Source organism: Habropoda laboriosa, unplaced genomic scaffold (genome assembly GCF_001263275.1).
Source record: "Habropoda laboriosa isolate 0110345459 unplaced genomic scaffold, ASM126327v1 scaffold2, whole genome shotgun sequence".
Classification (NCBI taxonomy): Eukaryota; Metazoa; Arthropoda; class Insecta; order Hymenoptera; family Apidae; genus Habropoda; species Habropoda laboriosa.
The window spans coordinates 5,400,015-5,419,177 of NW_017100190.1; the positions used below are offsets into that span (position 1 = coordinate 5,400,015).

General features: G+C 41.8%; 1 protein-coding gene across 1 annotated transcript in view; it reads left to right on the plus strand.

Annotated features, from left to right (window-relative positions):
* The window catches only part of LOC108580011 (diacylglycerol kinase 1), an 89,462-nt gene that overhangs the window by 59,729 nt on the left and 10,570 nt on the right, over positions 1-19,163 (plus strand). The window contains exons 3-5 of the mRNA XM_017943661.1: positions 10,037-10,171; positions 10,742-10,955; positions 13,545-13,706. Of these exons, the coding sequence (XP_017799150.1) occupies positions 10,037-10,171; positions 10,742-10,955; positions 13,545-13,706 (511 nt within the window). The remainder of the gene's footprint in view (positions 1-10,036; positions 10,172-10,741; positions 10,956-13,544; positions 13,707-19,163) is intronic.

Below are 19,163 nucleotides of genomic sequence, written 5' to 3' on the forward strand. Positions count from 1 at the left end.
ATAGCACGGCAATTCAGGAGGACTACGTCGAAGCGAAGAAGTCCAGGCCCTCGAGCCTGCCGTAAGTCGGGGCCCAGTCGCAACATTTGGCGCACACACGTCGCGATAAGGGTCAGGTAAGGACCCGGCCGGGCGCCGAAGATAAAAAGACGTGGAAGAATGTTCCGAGGTAGAAAGTATCGTGGAGTGTAGAGTATTACCAGTCACACTAACGAACAGGCATACGCATACGGCCGACCAATATATTCATCCATATTATTAATCCTGACAAAGTTAGTCATTTTCGCTGTATATTTAAAAACATCCTCAACAAAACAAGCTACTCCTTACAGAATAACAAGAGGAATCAATTCACGTAGAAAAATCGTAGGGTTCCATTCAAAAATCAAGTACAATTGCATCGATACAATTCTGTAAAGAATCGCTCTAAACGATAACAGAGTGTGCTAAAGAATGCAAAATTCTTCTCTGCAATTTTTTCGCTGTTTTCAATAGAGACAGAGTTCTATAAACCGGCTCGATTACTAGACTCACCCTGTGCACACTTGGGAACGAAATCGATGCCTGTGATGTTGGCGAACGAATATCCTAAACTATATCAATTTCCTGGAAAGATCGTACCAGCTGTAATTTTCCGCCATATTTTATTCATACATTCGACTTTCCTCTAGATACTCTACCGTGACTTCCTTCGAAGTTAGTTGCAGGCGAGAGAATCTCGAAAATAACAAATATTTTCCGCTGGAACGTGAAACGAGGCGACACTTCATGAAAGTGTCGAACTAGAAAAGGGATGGGGAAAGTTTCTCTTCTAGAGGGAGAGAGAAAAGGACGAGACTCGATCTAGTGGCTTCCATTTTGCCACCGTTTAACGAAGACGCGATCTACCTATGGTCTGATCTTACCGAGAGACGTCGAGACAACGACCCAGAAGCAATGTATGCGGGTACGCGATGAAACTTCGCAAGTTTCACAGAACGAGGCGCGTCGAGGTATAAATCTCGCCGAGCTGGAACAGCAGAGTTGTTTCGTGCGCGAGATAAAAGACGCGTCTCGCTTGTGAAAGATTGTAGAATCGAACTTGGAAACAGAAAATTCCACTTCGAGAAATGTGTGATAAATATCTAATAAAAATTAGTAAACCTGCCAACTGAAAATTAATTCTGAATTAGCGTGACTAATAGGGGCCTTTTCAGCGTGAGAAATTTTCAGAATATAAATAATTGACACAAATCTACAAAACGTACGTTTTAAAAATTCAAAACAATACAAAAATTGAAAAAGTGACCTTTACAGTTTTCTTCGCGATTCCCATCAATTGCAATTTTTTCAAAAATTCTTTTACACGTCATCTAGTAAACTAATCCTTCTAACTTCTCAGAAAAACTCGAGTCATTTGGTCCAGTTTTAAAAAAGTTACACCGTTCCAAAGAGTGTCCAAATATTAACAAGAATCACTGTACATAACGCGTTACCTGAGTCGAATTAAACAGTTTAAGGAAACGAGACACCTAAGCCAATGCCTTCAATTTCTCTCCAAAATACATTCACGTAAGAAAAGAATCTCAAAAAGATTCCCTCGAGATAAGAGTACCACCGAGAAACACACAGTGTTAGCTGAACAACTGGAACGACCAGAATGCAACTCGTTATAACGTTTGCATTGCAATTGTTCCTCTTTCCGACGTGACAGAGAGATAACGCGAATAATGGATCAAATCGGACGACGAACGGATGAAAAGTGTTACACAGGAATAGTAGAAGTTATTCGATCCGTTGTAAAAAATAAAAATATTTCATTTTTACCCTGCAACTGTGTGTGAACAACGTTTATAACACACGATTACGCCAAATAGAAAGAATCGTCACATCTGCAACGTCACAGCGTGCCGACACAAAGTCCAATTTAATAGTTAAGCGCAAGAAAGCAAGATTGGGCTTCTGTACCGTTTCCAATAGGAGAACTTGGTACAGTTTGCCAGTTACCTATACAAAGTGCGCCGACTACAAATGTGTTACACCTACACCAGAGCAGACTTTTGGCTGTGGCATAAAGGATGCTCCTTGGAGCAAGGAAACGCGTATAGCACAAGCTAGAAACCGGTCCCGTTCTCTCGTAGGGGGTGAAAAGCTTATTGTGTTTGAGCAAGGTGTGGATTCTCTCCATAAGAGGTTTAATTGAAGCCAACCCACCTACGGAGCGGGCAACCTTTAAGGTCTCCTTATAGCCAGGTACATGGACGATCGAGCTATTCCTGGCACCTGAATTGTTGACACTGTGCTCCACCCCCGTATCGAATGATCGAGGCCCCCGTGTATAATACACGTGTAAACACGTGCTGAGTTATCTTTAAGGCACGTATCGTACCTGTAGCCCGTGAATGAAAATTCACCCTTGCCTCGTTTTCACCTGGACTTTGTCGAATTCAGATCGATCAGCCGCGTGTACAGTTCGCCGGGGATATTTAAATCGACACGGAGGGTTTATTTTAGAATACTCGAGCAAGTTTTCTGGATCAATTGTGCTCCAGCGTTTCTACTCGAAAGGAGTTTCGTTTAACATCGATACACGGTTATTGTATTAACTTCTCTCTTCGCGATAAAAGTGAGAAATGTAGAGATGAAAATGTCCAACGGGAATTGTAGAAATTTATATGGTAACCGAATAAAGATGAATTGAAAGGATTTTTAGATCTAAGGTCTAAGTCTCTGTTAGCAAGATTTTAACAGTGTTTCGTCGTTTTGTGGCAATGAGTCAATTTAACGACAGACAACGTGACATTTGAAAATATCCACCCCCCACTAACGGCAGGATCCACACAGGCCGTATCCTTTTCTCCTCTTTGACCTATATACCCGACTGCCTTATCGGGGTTATGACGACCTCACGATGATGTCATCGGCCCGCTGACGTCACCAGCACACTCCCTTACGTGACCATTGAGAACGACCTCGTTTCTATCTCCCTTCAAACCCTCTCCCCGTTCGTCGAGCTCTCGCCCTTCACCAGCCCCACGCTCTGTCTCTTCCCAAAGCTTAATGGCCGTGTCCTGCCTCATTCATGCGGATATTCCTTCGGCCAACGAGAGTGACCCAGTTTCGGGGACATTTGTATGATCGTATATCGGGGATAAGCCGTGATACGCTCGATCCACAATTCGTGAAAGAATCTCACTTCCACGATTAACCTACCCCCTTCTTTCTCGTCTCCCTTCTTTTTAGCGAAATTAGTAGGCTTCTTCTAGTTCCTATCACGGGCACCTCTGTTCTTCCTTTTTTTTTATAAGTTCTTTAGGATTTGAATAACGTTTCGATATCGTCTTGATTGGTGGTCGGTGTTGGGTAAAGTTCGAGATACTTGAGGTAAACCTTTGATTGGTGCGAGCCCAGGACATCGAGGTAACGCGTATTGTTTCTACGGAGTGACTCCACTGATTGGTTCGAGCAATCGCGTTGATGAAACTTGCGCAGTCTGTCTGTGGTTTGCTGATGAACTTTGGATCGAGTCCAATGGAGATTGTTGTAGTTACAAATTCAACGTTAATTCAGCGTTAAATAAATAAAACATGAGATGATCGCGGCGCAATTTTTTTAAGGAAGTAGAAACGTGTATGAAAATCGTAGCAAGTGATACAGCCACGTCTGACTATATTCGATTCGTTTCCCTTAAAACGTCCCTATCACAACTGCTCTGTTTGAAAGTTGTTCAAAAAATTGTTCGACGAACAATCACCGACCAATTTCGATTTCTTCTTTTCTAAAAGAAATGCCTCAAAATACAGCCACGTCTGACTGTATACGATTCGTTTCCCTTAAAACGTGTCTACTCATCGCAATCTCTCAGTTCAAAAGCTGTTTAAAATGTTGCTCCAGCTAAAATTAACTCGACGAACAATCACCGACCACCAATTCCATCAAAAAATTTCAATTTCTACTCTTCGAAAGGAAAAACCTCAAAATACAGCCACGTCTGACTATATACGATTCGTTTCCCTTAAAACGTATCTACTCATCACAATCGCTCGGTTCAAAAGCTGTTTAAAAAGTTGCTCCAGCTAAAATTAACCGAACGAACAGTCACCAAACAGCAATTCAATAAAACAATTTCAATTTCTACTCCTCGAAGAAAAGAAACCTGAAAAATCCTTTCTTCATTCATAAGACGAACTTCCGCGGGAGCGTTCTCGTAAAAGCTCCCTTTAACAAGGTCAATGAAACACCCTACGTACTGCAGCTCCTTTTTTTACACGGTAGCAACGTCGGTAACAAGCGTTTCTACACCGTAACCAGACCGAGGTTTAAACGTTTTACAGGTGTGTACGCGGCCAGAGGCGAGTGGATTCGCTGAGAGAGGACGGAGGAAACCGGAGGCTCTCCTCCTTCTCGAGCATTCTCTTCCCATTTCTCCCCTGAAAATTCTATTGACTCGTTAAAGCCGTACGAGCCGTTCGAGGAAGTCGCTAAAAGTGCGCCACTTGGCTCGACCAAGCGACCAGCCAGCTCTCCTCGTAAACCCTGGCACAATCGTTAGTTAAAGTTACGACCAGCTCGAATCGGCGGTTTACTTGCCTGTGTGTGTGTGAGAAAGAGAGAGAGATAGAGGTGGGAGATGTTTGTAATCGACCACGTTCACGACGATGTCGCGTTGTTGTTTGCGTCATGAAAGCGGCTACAGTGAAATACGATTGCGGCTGGCGCATCGCAGTCGACTGTTAAGTAGTAAATTCGAGCACTTGTCAGACCGACGGCTGCATCGTTCCGCTGATTAGTCCGGGGGATAATGAGTGCGTTTAATGTCTATTCCGTTTATGTAAGTACGCAGTCGTGAAATATGGCGAAAGTCAAATTTCTTCCTTCGAGCATTTTTTTTTTTCTTTCTGGAAAAAATTGAATTTGACAGTTTATTGTGTGTGGGTGTACCGAGTGGGATGTAGTTTTTTCCGTGAGAATAGCGAAACAATTTTCGGATGAAATTTTTTTATATAAGCGCACGCATTATTTCACTTTTCGATATTTTTGTACGTATCAGTGTCGCCGTTAAAACTAACATTATGCAAAAACTAGTTGCAATATGAATTCCTACTACACCATCAATATTCACACAGACTAACGTTAACAAAAAGAGCCAATAACCGGCTCATGTTCGATATCACAGGTCGTCGATAAATTTCATTCACTTCCATCGAACTGTCCTTTACCTTTCACACATCCTTCCATCGAAAACGAAATCTCTCCCTACTAATACTCCCTTAGAAAAGGAACAAAATAAATCTGCGAATATTCTCACGGCAGATCGAACTTCCTTCAATCGCGATTCCCTCGAAGTAAACAATCGGTCGATCGTAAACCCTGAAAACGTGCGAAACGACAGTAGGTGTACAAAGCAGCGGAACGTCGAAGAATCGGAGGCTCGAATGAAATGTGTACTTGACGGAGGAAGGACGATTTTTACGCGAGGTTCGTTGCTCGAACGAGTAACAGACGGTGGTGGCACGCGTTTCGACTTCGTCTCTCGCTGGTAATAAAGTTGGAATTGCTTCTTTCCAGTTAATCCTGCGATCCAGGATGAGCTTGTTCGAGCTATCGGTGGCTCGCGACCAAGCAACTGTGCCCTTTTCGCTTTGTAACCCGAAAGGCCTCTCGCGGTCCTAAAGCTTTATCGTCCGTGGCTCGCTCGTGTTCGAGCGGGGCGAGGGAATGGTGGGCGAAAAAAGGAGAGAGAAAAAAAGGAGAAAAGGTAAAAGGCAACGCCCTCCGTCCTTGGCGCGGAGGAACATCGATAAATGTCGTTCTCGAACCGGGTCTACTCAAATAAAACGCGAAACTGGGTTGGTCGTTAGCGACTCGCAGCCGGCTTGTTTCCTCATTAACTTGCCGAGCAATTAGAAGGCGGCGACGACGACTTAGACGATCGACGGCCCACCTTTTTGCTGGAACGCCCGCCCTGAATTGTGGCGCCGCTCTTACAATCGTTGATTGTGTCAATCGATTGTTGTTTCGAACGAATATACCTACCGGGTGTCTCGTTCGATAAAGTAGAGAAAGTTGTATTTTTGTGAATGTGAAAAATTCTCGGTGATTGGTTGGGGAATCGACACACTTTGGGTGTAAAATGTAAATATAGAACACTTGGAAATTGGAGTATGGTAATTCTTACTATTCGACAATCGCACGATCAAATATAAATATGACACGCTTGGAAATTAAAGTAAGGTAATTCTTATGCTCGTGCCAGAAGAGAAATGGAAGAGAGCTAGAGCAAAGAAGAGGTGCAATGGTGAATTTAGAATGTGATAAGGATAGATGAATACGTAGGTGTAAGATCGTATTTTATGAAGATAATCGATATAGGATAATTAATATAATAAAGCTAATTAATATAATTTAATAGAAGTTAAGGCTAGCAAGGTAAGATAGCTGCAGAATACTGTAAATAGAAAGGATGTAGCTGGAAGTGATCCTAAGTCGAGAGGCAAGGATTATAATGGATCTACTGACCAATTAGGGAATCGACACACTGTAGGTATTAAATAAAAATATGAAACACTTGAAAATAAAAGTAAGGTAACTCTTACTATTCTACAATTACACGAGAGGTGTCCTTTTTCTGCCACCAGCTCGATGTTACGCGTGAAATAAACGAGGAATAAAATTTGCCGAATTTTTCACGTGGAATATCCGGATGACAAAGATGACGTGGCAGAAAAGGGCCGGGATAATTAATCGCCTCTAATATTGCAAAACGCATTATTCGAGAGGCTTCATTAACCCACAGCTAAACCGAACACCCAGGATGGTTTTAATTGGTATTCATGAACCGACAACTAATGAATGCTAATTAATTTCGCGCGAATTTGCTCCAAGGCGCCTGTCATTATCGATTGTGTTAAATATATTCGAGCAGTATACGCACCTGTGTATACATATATATATGTTTGTGTGATAAAGCGAAAAGTTACCAGCGAAAAAGTCAATTAATTATCGATAACGTGGAGGAAGGAGAGAGTAGGAGGATCGAATAATGAATGTTTGTGCGTTGTGCGATATTCGAAAATATATGAAATCAAAGAGATATTACCATTTATCTGACGATAACGTGGAGGAAGGAGAGAGTAGGAGGATCGAATAATGAAATGTTTGTGCGTTGTGCGATATTCGAAAATATATGAAATCAAAGAGATATTACCATTTATCTGAAACGAAACAACAGCGTGACGCTATTAACGTACACACACATATGCGCGCGTTTGAATATAATTAATCTTAACTGAAACGCAATTATTTTCCAATCACGTTCAAGTCTCTCCTCTCCCATCTCGATACTTTCTATCTTTTAAAGAGCGAATCCCTTTTTTCACCCTACAGCTGATCGAAGCCTTTCTTCACGGCTGACTATTATACAACGTTCCGCGCTTTTGATCAACAGGTACGCCGGGCACCCTGGAAATATCGAACCAATTAAAGCAATTACTTGGGTTAAACAGGTGCTCGAGCAACTTTCACCTGAGCCTCTCCCCCTGAAACTGAAATTTAATTTCGATCTCGTGTCTAAACGAGCTCTATCGACGTTCAAAGTCTTCCTCCGACCGGAAACGATTGCGTTACAGCGACGGAGTTTTTAGCGCGATCGACGTTGTAATTTTAATCACGTACGAACGGTGTGATTTTAATACGATCTTCTCTACCTTGGAGGATGTATGATCGTTTTCTTCGGGTAGCTTAAAGGACACGAAACGTTGTTCGGAGGAGTATAGAATCTGATTTTGGTTCCTGTGAACATCGTGATGCTTTTGTGCGGCGGGAAGCTTACGCGTTAACAAGATTTAGATCACCGCGTAATCCGTGTACAATAGCTGCTGATCTAGTTCGGCCAGGGACCGTGCAAACCATTCAGCATTCCTGATTGCAAGATGGTCGTTGCTATTATCGAGCTAATATATCCGTCTTACGTTTCCGAGTGTATTGGGTTTAGAGGGATGATGGAATTGGTTAAGACGATGTTTACAATCCCTTGCGATATTTGTTCATGGTGTTTTTTCAGTTGAGTAAGCGGTTGCTTGTTCGATTTAAGGAAGCGTAATTCTTTTGAAAAATTTGTACGTTGGAAGAAGGAAAGAGAAGTAAGTAAAGGATAAATATTTGTGAGCGAAAGGGTGCATTGTTATCGATGAAGCTTTTGTTTCATGGTAAGAGAATGAAATTTAACTTTGTTATTTGAAGTAAGGAAATTCTACTGAGAAATTTATATCTTTGAACGAAGAAAGGAAGGTGAAAAAATTTGTATCTTTGAATAGAGAAAAAAAGATAAATCGATTTCTCGCGAGATTGATAAATCTTTGTTCCTCGATAAATGAACGAAATTTAACTTTCCTTATTTAAAATAAAGACATTCTTTCGAGAAATTTATATCTTTGAATAGAGAAAAAAAGATAAATCGATTTCTCGCGAGATTGATAAATCTTTGTTCCTCGATAAATGAACGAAATTTAACTTTCCTTATTTAAAATAAAGAAATTCTTATCTTTGAATGAAGAAAAAAAAAAAAGAGCTCGATTTCTCGTGAGATTGACAATCCCTTATTCCACGATAAATCGATAAAGCAGATTTAATAAGTATAAATGCCATGAAGACGAGGTTGGTGTAACAAACGAGGTTCGCGATTTTATCATACCAACTCTAATCACCAGTTAAGCTGCACTGAAACGTAAAGAAACACCGAGTTACTTAATTACATCGTATCGTACCATCTCGAACGACATGACGATGTATCCCTCGAATTATACAATTTGCCGCGATACAATCGAGGGTTTATTATTACGAGCGTGACTTGTAAATTGTAAATCTGAAGCAATAAGCTCGGAGAGCAAGGCTCCAGGGATGATGACTGATTAAATTAAGTACCATCGATCCGGTTGCGCAATAAACGGCTCGCAGTTTCCAAATAGGTTGCCATAAATAATCAACTTACGCTGTATTTATCGGAGGATATCCTCGGTTGTTGATCGTCCGTTCGAAATCGATTTCTCCGTTGAAATCGTATCGATGAAACGCACAGCTTACTCGCAACCTATCGCCAATTACAATTGCATCGATGTGACAAATATGTTTGTTATTATTCGCGGAATTTTCTGAACGATTTTAAACTGAGAATGTTGCGTTGTGCGTTTCGAACGAGCGGTATGCTCGAGAGTGGTGGCGCAGGATGGTGGATCTAGGATCTTGGTGACTTAGAGTTTGCACGTACTTTAATATGTTATAAGACAAAGGCTTTATGTTGAAGAGTGACAATTTTAGGTGGTGTGTGTTCGTTACGTGCTACTTGTCTATTTTCCCCTTTTGATCTGTCTTTCGGTCGCGTTGGTGCGCTTATTTATAAATGGGTGTACGGGTACAAGGTGGTGGTTTCCGCCAACGAGGACGGGTCTACCCTCTTGGACGGTCCTCCCTGGCCCGCGAGCATGCCGCCCACCCTGGAATTTCCAAGTTGGCAGGGTGGTGGTATGTCGCGATGGCGGGGGAGTGAGGCCCAAGGGTAGCCCGCGCGTAACGGGACTTTAGGCGGTCAGGGAGATGCGAAAGGTTTTATGACGTGTCAATGTCTATTGAATGTTGACGAGTGGGCACCGGGAATGAGAACGAAGATCGAAACACGCGTGTAAGGGCTTTTGGTCTGAATAATATCTGTCAAGATTCTCCGTCTGTCGTTGACTTCTCGACCTTGTCAACTACGCGCCTCCTATTTCGTTCTAATACAATCCTCCTACCATTCTCTTAACGCGTCCTTATACACGAGCCTTGATGCCCCTCTCTTGCCTCCGGGAAACCCTGGCGCAAGTTGGGGGTTTCTACCCAACAAGGTCCGCGTCGCGCGAGCACGTGGCTGGGTCCTTACCTGACCCAGCCCTTAGCGCGTGGGGTTGTCAAGGCGTTGGGACCTCTCGGTCTGCTGGTCATAAACTAGCGCGAGTCCCTACATTCACTCGACCATACTCTTACACGTGTTGTGTAATTAAGAACGATAATTGTCTGGTTTCAGGACATCGATTACGAGGGATTTCGTAAATTTCTGGACACCTATCTCGAGGTGGCGGCACCTGATGAACTTTGCAGGCACCTTTTTCTCTCGTTCGTCAAGAAGGTGCCGCGCGGAGTCGATGGGAAAGCTTTTAAGGTACGATTTTTTCGCGGGCTTTTCGCGAAACATTGTTCAATTGGAAAAAGTGCTCTCTATTCTATCGATTTCCGCTTTCGGTCTTACGTGGAAAGTATTCGGGACAAAGGAATAGAGAGCGGACTGCTGCGCGCTGAAAATATTTGTAGCAATCGAACCTTTTAAATTTCTCAAATGTAAATTGAACATTACGTTAAAATTAACCCAATGTTCACCTAAATTTGCGAATTCAATTATCGTCCAAGTAATAAAATATTTGTAGCTCTGGAACCTCTGAAATTTCCCAAATATAAATTAAAAACTGAATTAAAATTCGCCCAATTTTCACCTAAATTTGCGAATTCAATTATCGTCCAAGTAATAAAATATTTGTAGCTCTGGAACCTCGGAAATTTCTCAAATATAAATTAGAAGGTAAATTAAAATTCGCCCAATTTACACTCAACTTTGCGAATTAAATTACCGTCAAAGTAAGGAAAACCGCGAGAAAACAGCGTTACAGTAAAATTACATGGTACCTCTGCCAACGTTAACCACGTCTAACACGAAGAATACGAATTTCTGCATCAGGAAATGGCCGTGATATCGTCGACAACCGCCTGTGCAGCGATTACATCTCACACAACGTCTAGCAGCAACGTGAATAGCACAGGTTTACCAGGTGGAACGTCGACAGAGGGGCATGGTTCTTCCTTGGCGGACAAAATTCACGGTCTGACAGAGAAGCTCCAAGCTTTGGGACACCATAGAACGGAGAGCGAAGCCTCGAGCAAAGCACGAACTGGTAGTTATAATTCTATTTCTCCTTTTAACCAACATCCACTCCACACATTTTCTTTTCATCGGCGTTGAAAATTACGTCGATCGTGTAATTGTCCAAATTTTCATCGATGTTCGAATTCGAACCTGTTCGTTTTTTGCTTCTTTTTTCTTTTAATTTTGCAACAAACAGATAGAAAGCTTGTATTATTGCTTTTAATTACTTGTAGCCGGTTTAATCCTTGCAACGTTGACGAAGGAAAGTTCTATTTAGATTGTCCTTCGACGATAAATTTAGGTCTTTGATAAAGGTATTTACAGTGTAAACGCAATATACGTGCACGTAAACGCGCAGAATCATCTCCCAACGGCGACGCGGAGCTAACAGCGACATTACGCAATATTAACTTCCTCTAACGGGGAGGATGGAGAAAACGACCGAAATATTTACACCGGATAACTGTTTTCCTTGTCACGTTAAGCAATTAACACGCCGAGAGTACGCTTCGGTGTTATTTTAGACGAAAAGTTATACGAGATGTTAGAAAGATAATACGAAAAGTAAGTTGTGAAATTTTTTAAGTCCTCGAAATGGAATAAATATGTAACATTAATTTCTAAAAGTTAAGAAGGCTTTCTACTTTGTAACAAAACACAATGATTAATCGACTCATAAATGAATTCCATTTTGATCCTACAACCTGACGAATCCACAAACGTTCCGATTAACGATATTACTGGCAGAAGAATAATTAATTACCTATCATTCACCTCATACACACTCTAACACTAAATGATCCATAAGATCTAACGCTTCCTTCATCGTCATCCACGAATAAAAGGTGCAAATCAGTAAGATACCAGAAAAGAATCGATCTTTCGTGAGAAATAGGTCGAATGATTGCCAGTTTCATTTGGTAATTTTATCTGGTCACGAGTCATCGGAGCAGTCAATTCTCATCTCTGCAACAACACGGTGTGTATCGAAAAAAAGATCCTATTATTCCGTGGCGATCGGTGGTGAATGGTAATCGAGGCTTGGGGGAAACGAACGAAAAAGAAGAGAACTGCCAGTAGGAAACGAACAATTTCGTTGTGCAGTGGTTCGTTAAAATAAGTTTATCCCGTCCGTTAGCTTCTTTGTGAAATTCGAGCGTAGACAAAGGAAGAGTAAAATGGGGGCGCCGCGGGAAGAAGCAACAATCGATAGTGTACGGCTCTTTCTGTGTGTGCACAATTCCGAAAAATGACGTCGCTCCTCTTTGATTACCCTTCTGCGAGTTTCTTCACGTGTCTAGCGTATAAAGGGAGAATTAACGTGTGCGTATTTTCCACGGAAATACGTAATATTACACTTCTGTGAAATTTCACTGCGGTAAAGATAGAGAGTAGAATGTTTCATCTCCATTTTCGGTATATCGAAAACTGAACTTCAGAAGAATAAATTTGATTGTAAACTTTTTACTAATTTTCGCCTAAGGAATCAGCTCCTGTATAAAAGTCGCACTCTGTACGAAGATAGAGCGTAGAGTGTTCCTCTCACGTCGTCGGTACATACACTACCGGCCAAATGTTTAGAATCACTGTGCATTGAAAAAAAAATTTTAAGAAATTTTTCACGAATTTTTTATAGCAACGGATTCAATATTGGGGTAAATTGACAAGTGATTCCAAATTTTTGGCCGGTAGTGTACGTCAAAAATTTGATTCTGAATTTTTTACTAATTTTCGCGTAAGAAATTAGCTCCTGGCCACTTGCACAATACTTTCAGTCGCATCCTGTATAAAGACAGAGCGTAGAATACTTCTTCTCCCTTATCGGCACATCAAAAACTAATCTTGAAAAGAGAAACTTTGATTTTTAATTTTTTACTAATTTTTGCATAAGGAATTATCCCCTGCCTGTTTGTACAATACTTTCAGTCGCATCCTACATAAAGACAGAGCGTAGAATACTTCTTCCTCGTTATCAGTATATCAAGAATGAAGCTTCAGATGAAGCTTTATTCTGAATTTTGTACTAACTTTTGGGAATTAGCTCCAGCTTGTCTAAAGAAAGAGCGTTTCGATGGAGAACGTTTCTTCCCCATAGTCACTATATCAGCCGTTAACAAAGTCTCTCTAAGCTACCCAAGAGAAACCAGAGAAAACACACGGGGGTGGTGTAATTATCGTTCCCACTGAAATACCCAAGAACCACGAGCTGATTGAAAACCGAAACCTTCGTTGGCGAGATCGTACGATTCCAATCACGAATGGGCCAATATTTAACGCGACATTATCCACAATAATGGTAACTCTGCTCGCTCGTCCAGCAAATATGGGGTGTTTCGGGAAATTCAACTCGCGCATACACACACACAAACAAACACACACACCTATATCGAGCGTTATGTCAGTATACATCTGGCTGTATGTGTCTGATTGATCGGTATCGGGGACAAAAGCGGTCAGGAACACGATGAACCCCCGCGAGCGCGTCCATTAGACGTTGCTCTCTGCCAGTAAATCGAGAATCGAGCCGCGATAAATCAGAAAGCTCCGTCGTCCTATTCGGTCATCCGATCGCTCACACGGCAATATCCTCTGTTGTGCTCTGACCGGCGGCTTCAAGGAAGCGTCCATCCTATATTGACGATACAGCACACCTCGTACAGCTGCCACGACGTGATCGAGAAGAAGAGCACAGACAGCAGCCCCAGTCACAGCCAAATGTCGCGGAACTCGTCCAGGAAGTCGAACAATTCGCTGCTCGTCAACAACGGGAAATTGGAAGGTAGGTCGTGCTCGATGTTAACGACGCTCCTCGACCAATTTCCACCCTACTCCACCTACGAATTCTGTTGCTTTTCAACCCAGGGGGGAATTACACTCGTCTGATCAACCGTATTCTCTTTACTCTGCGCCTTTTTTTCTAGTTTCTCGCCTCCCTTTTTTCTTTTCGACGTTGCAGACACTTCGAAAAATCGAGTGAAAAATCTTCTCATCTTCGTTTATTTTTCTCTTTTAATTCGACGACGCTTAATCGAACGAAAAATGTTCTCGCAGGATGAGGATGGATGTAACGTTAATTCGTAAGAAAAAGAAAGTTACACTAGATATGACGGCGGTACTTAAAAGTTCTTTTCACGAACACATTCCACGTGAACTCGCTGGCGAAACTTCATCAGGCTGAACATTGGAGAAGTTGTAAAGACAAACAACGCACCCGGCTATAAAGATCAAACTCACGTTTCAGTGTAACGACGATCGCATTAAAACTTGTGCAAAAGGCAAATGAGCCGTGCTGTTTAATACAAAGTATATGCCGTTTATCGTGTTCGGTCGCATAGACGAGTCGCAGTAGGTATACTGTGCTGTAACGCAATAGAAGAAATTAACTTTCGGGAAATATTCATCATTGGAATCATCGTCGTTTTGTCAGAAATCGTCACGCATTCATCTGACTAATCTTCATCGTCATTCTCCTTTTTCCTGGGTTCCTCAGCATCCCTTTAGTATGTAAACATTTGCAGCTTCCGCTTTTCTTCTTTGACAAATTTCTCTGTCGCCCAATCGTTTGTTCCTAATTCGTCGCTCTTCTATTTCCACAAGTTTCTCTATTCCTATGTAGGAGGTAGTCTAAAGTAACGGACAAGAGAAATGGTTTATTTTCAAACCCTTTCCCGCACCAACGCTGGCGACACACGAAAACGGACTGTGTCCGAGGCGACCGAATCACAAACAGCCGAGAGTTGTCCGTGTCCCTCGTCGCGAGGCGCAGGCCGAGCCATAAACAAGTGCCTACACCTAATTTTCTACTTTTCTTCTGCGATACATGTCTCTATCACTTTTCTTTTTCCACAAATTTCTCTGTCGCCCAATCGTCCGTTCCTAATTTTTCCCTCCTCTCAATTCCACCAATCGCCAAAGTCTACATCTCCTCCAAGTCCACATATTTCACAAGATAGCCGAAAAAGCAGGACGCTATATTTCCCAATTTCTCACACCCAGCAAACTCTACACACACTCAAAGACACGTTAATTCAACCAAAGCACCAAACATTCACTCCTCCCCGCCGCGTTATAAAAATTAAATTAGCCCCAGCTGATTGAAACTAGCTATTGGATTAATGGGTTGAATGAATAGCGTTCGCTGTTTTATTTCTTTGGCGCGGAAGGACGTCTTTACGCTTAGAAAATCGCAGTCAAAGTGAAAATGAGAAAACTCGTAAGGGTACGACGGAAAGTCTGTTGTCCACTTGAGAAAAATGGACCAGGACTGCCTCAGCCTTTTACCCAGGTCACTTAGGTATAAACAGTTACAGGGCTATGGGTCCGATGACATCTGGTCTATTATGTTATTTTCACTAGCAGTGTTTCTCGTATATATATAACACAATTCATTTTTGCTTACTGGCTGACGCATTATTATTAGTAATAATCCAACACTAGCCCTCTCAATTAGTTCACCAGAAGTGCACCAAACACTTCCGGTACCACAATTTTCCATACGAGATTCACATTGGGAGCCACAGTCGAAATATACGTGTCTCGAACGACGTCCAGAAATTGTTGTCCCGTTTCGCAAAGCACAGTGGAATGGATAAATGTCCGAGCTAGGATCGAAGAATAATTCCGCGAGTATGGGCCATCTCGAGTTAAACGACACACGGTATCCGCGGGATGATCGTAACGTAACTCTTCTTCCCTCCCCCATGATCGTCGTTGGATTCTTTACGATGAGACGTGACATATAGGTTGGCAAACAAATCGATGCCATAAAGGCAGGCTGCCCGACACCGTAAAACTTGTAAGAATGTGTACGACTTAATGGACGACGAGGTCCAAAGGCTGGCTTCGACGGTGTGTCTTAATCGATTTTTCCCTCCACGTCACACATACCCGCGAACGTGGCAAAAACTCTTGACGCACTATTCCGCCGCATGTTACTCGGTAAAAAATTATTATTTCCCCCGTAAACATAGGATGTCTGCTGCGACACTAGCAGGTTTATTACCGCTACACCAGAGAACACTGTTGAGTTCCTCCCGAGTTCTTCATCGGACCTGCAGAAGCGATGTGTTACAAATAAAGACGAAGATCTGAGAAATGGCTCGTGTTGACGAGTTAGAAACCGGATGACACTTGCCACTGGAATAACGTGGAGTTTTATAATACACGAGGAAACGCTGGAGATAGTTTCTTCGAAATCTGTAGATTAGGTACTTTTTGTGTTGCGTTATTTGCGAGTATCACGGAGAATCGAAATGAAAGTGTCGTCGAAAGGGGATACTAGGCGTTAATGGGTTTTTCATTATTTACAATACCATAGAAAAATATTACATATAGTCGGGGCCACGATATAGCGAGGTCGTAAAATCGGTTAGGCGTCAAAGTAAACATGTTTTAGCTGCCGGGACCCCGAAATTGACAGAAATACGAGCAGATAAGTACTTGAAACCATATTGTCAGGACCGTACGAAGAATTCTTGTATCCAGCGAAAGTCAAACTGATTCTAATATATTTACTGAAAACTGCATGCAGCTAGGACAAATTAGGGTTTCTCCCTCTGGGGGAAGCCGCTTTTGGAAGTACGGTTACAAGTAAAGGTCTTATTGAGGTCTTTAACATCTTCATTTACCTGCTCGTGTTATATACAGATAGAAAATGCAAAAGGATTGTGTAGCTTTAATATTAACATATTTTCCATTTGTAAATGAAATACCATTTTCTACTTGAAGTACCAAATCATATGCTACCATTCGTTTATTGTTGGAACCCTCAAACAGACTGCAACACACGGCCTTGAGTGCCGCAACATCAATCGATGCCGATTCTTGAGAGTTTAATTTACGACCTCGCTACATCGTGGCCCTAACTATACTTCTGCGTTAATTTGAACAAACTTCGTCCAAACAATCACCGATTTCTTACATAATTGAAACGCTACCGAGCCGTTATTCTGCGTATCTCCTAGAGGAGACAAAAGGAATAAAAATAAGTTTTCTACGCGTTTCAGTCGCGTGTGCACAGGTAGAGAGATTTATTTAAGAAATCGTTAAGTGTCCGGTGCTAGGGGAACTACCCAAACAAATCATACAATGGGTCAACTCCACTTTTCACCTGACGATCGATACACCACAATCCCATAAACTTGGCGCATTCTAGCGGCGAGTAATAAAATTCCAATGAAAAAGCTTGCGTTAGAAATGTTAGATATTCCTAGATCGAGGTGTCATAAAACATATCGCCGTATTTCTCCTCGTGAATGGAAGGAACACTCTTAAGGCCACGTCTAGCCACGAGCAGCGATAAATTTCTCCGTAGCGTCGCGCGATAGTCGCGATATTACCGGCCGACTTTCGAAGCGGAATTTCAATTTAACCCAAGACCAGATCCACAGGGGTAATTTCCATACTGATGGGATCGTAGCCGGTCCAGGGGAATTTGTGTATCGTTAAGGCGGGCCAAAAATACTGTCTCTCTCTCTCTCTCTGTAAAAAAGGGAGGGATCAGAACGATGGGAAGAAACGGAGCAGCGACACGGGAATATCCTTTTACCGGCTGGAAAAATTTATGTGCGCGCTGAGAATGGCTCGGGAGATCTCCTTTTGCTCGGGAGAGGAGGTGAAGGAGGGTGGGGATCGCATTAGGCTCGATATGATAAAAGCGCCACTGATCTTTTCGCCGATCCATTATCCACGGGAATCCGCGATCGTAAACGCGAGCTTGAATTATAACGTGACACGTCACCTGGACCGGAAATACAAGAAGCTTCCCACGACGACGTCGAGAAAATTTTATGCCTCTACTTTTTTGTGATTTTTAGTGGTCATTAGGTCGTCTCGTGAGTTCGTGTCGAATTTTATCATTTAGAGCAATATTTTCAAGGAATCTTTGAATTTGATGGAAGAAAGGCGTAAGCGCCTTCTCATTTCACAAGTTTTTCCTATTTTTTTTTTTTTGTAAGATCGTTATGTCGTCGAATTTCCTTGGATTTTCGTTAATTTTTCGTCTTCGACACGAACTTATGGGATGATTTAATACTTTGAAATTACTTTTTTTCGCTGTATCGAATTATTTCACTGTTTACAAGTATCACAAAAGGTATCACCGAAAGAGGATACTGAAAAAAATTTGGATGATCTAGAAATGATCTTCGAGATAATCTTGGAGCTATTTTTTATCATCTCCAAATGCAAATCTTCAAAACATATAAACTTCTCTTAGTCATTTCTCCTTAACTTTTAATAGCAGAGGAAATATTAAATATAGAAATGAATTCTCTCCGACTGTATTCGCATAATAGCTTGAAAACCACCGAGTTCCTATCGCGATGGTATTCTCAAGCCGTTCAAAAATTGGCAAAAAGTCATCCGACGATAATAAAAATTATTTGTATTGTTCATCTGTTTTCGTTCTTCGATTCCACCCAAAAGTCGAGAAGAATTCATTTCCACGCCCAACAATTTATACGTTCCTCTACAAACGAGACACCCAGTGTATCTTCCGTTCTTCGAGCTAATCTTAATTTATGGAAGTTGAAAATAACATTTAATAAACGTTTCGCGGAGAGATTGAACGTTGGCGAGATGAAAGGACGTCTGTTAAGGAGATTAGGTAACGGGCGACAAAGAGAGACCTTTAACTCCCGGGCAGTTTCCGGAAATGTTTATCGGCGTTTGACGTAAATTTTGACGAGCTAGACTAAACCGTTCGCGGTTACCCCGTCTAGATCCGGGAAACGCGTAAATAGTGGATTTTAAAACGACAGCTTGATCTTTGGCGAAATGTCACGGTGTAATCCCCGGGGGCAAATTCGAGATTAGCTGTTTGCGGAGTTGTTTCGCGGCGAAAGGAAAGCGACGAAATCTCAAAGGCGATATATTTGAAACATGAAAAGAGAGCTCGCGGAGGAACGCGACATCAAACGATGCGCTCTTGATGCGCCTCGTTTAAACATTGTCACCTGCGTTTCTCCATCGAAAAGGCCAATTTCTCTCTTGTCAAAGGACTATTTCGGTGACGGAAAAATCTCGAGAAATCTGCGACGCAGAGGAATCGTAACGACACTTCTTACATTTAAATTATGAAAAATTGAAATTATCAATTATCTTTCTTCAAATTTTATTTTTATTATTTATCGTTTATTTTTAACAAAAGAAAATTTACCTTTATGAATCGAGCTAAAATCTACTGCACTATTCCGCCATATTGAAAATTAACCTACAAAATTGTGAACAGAAGTAT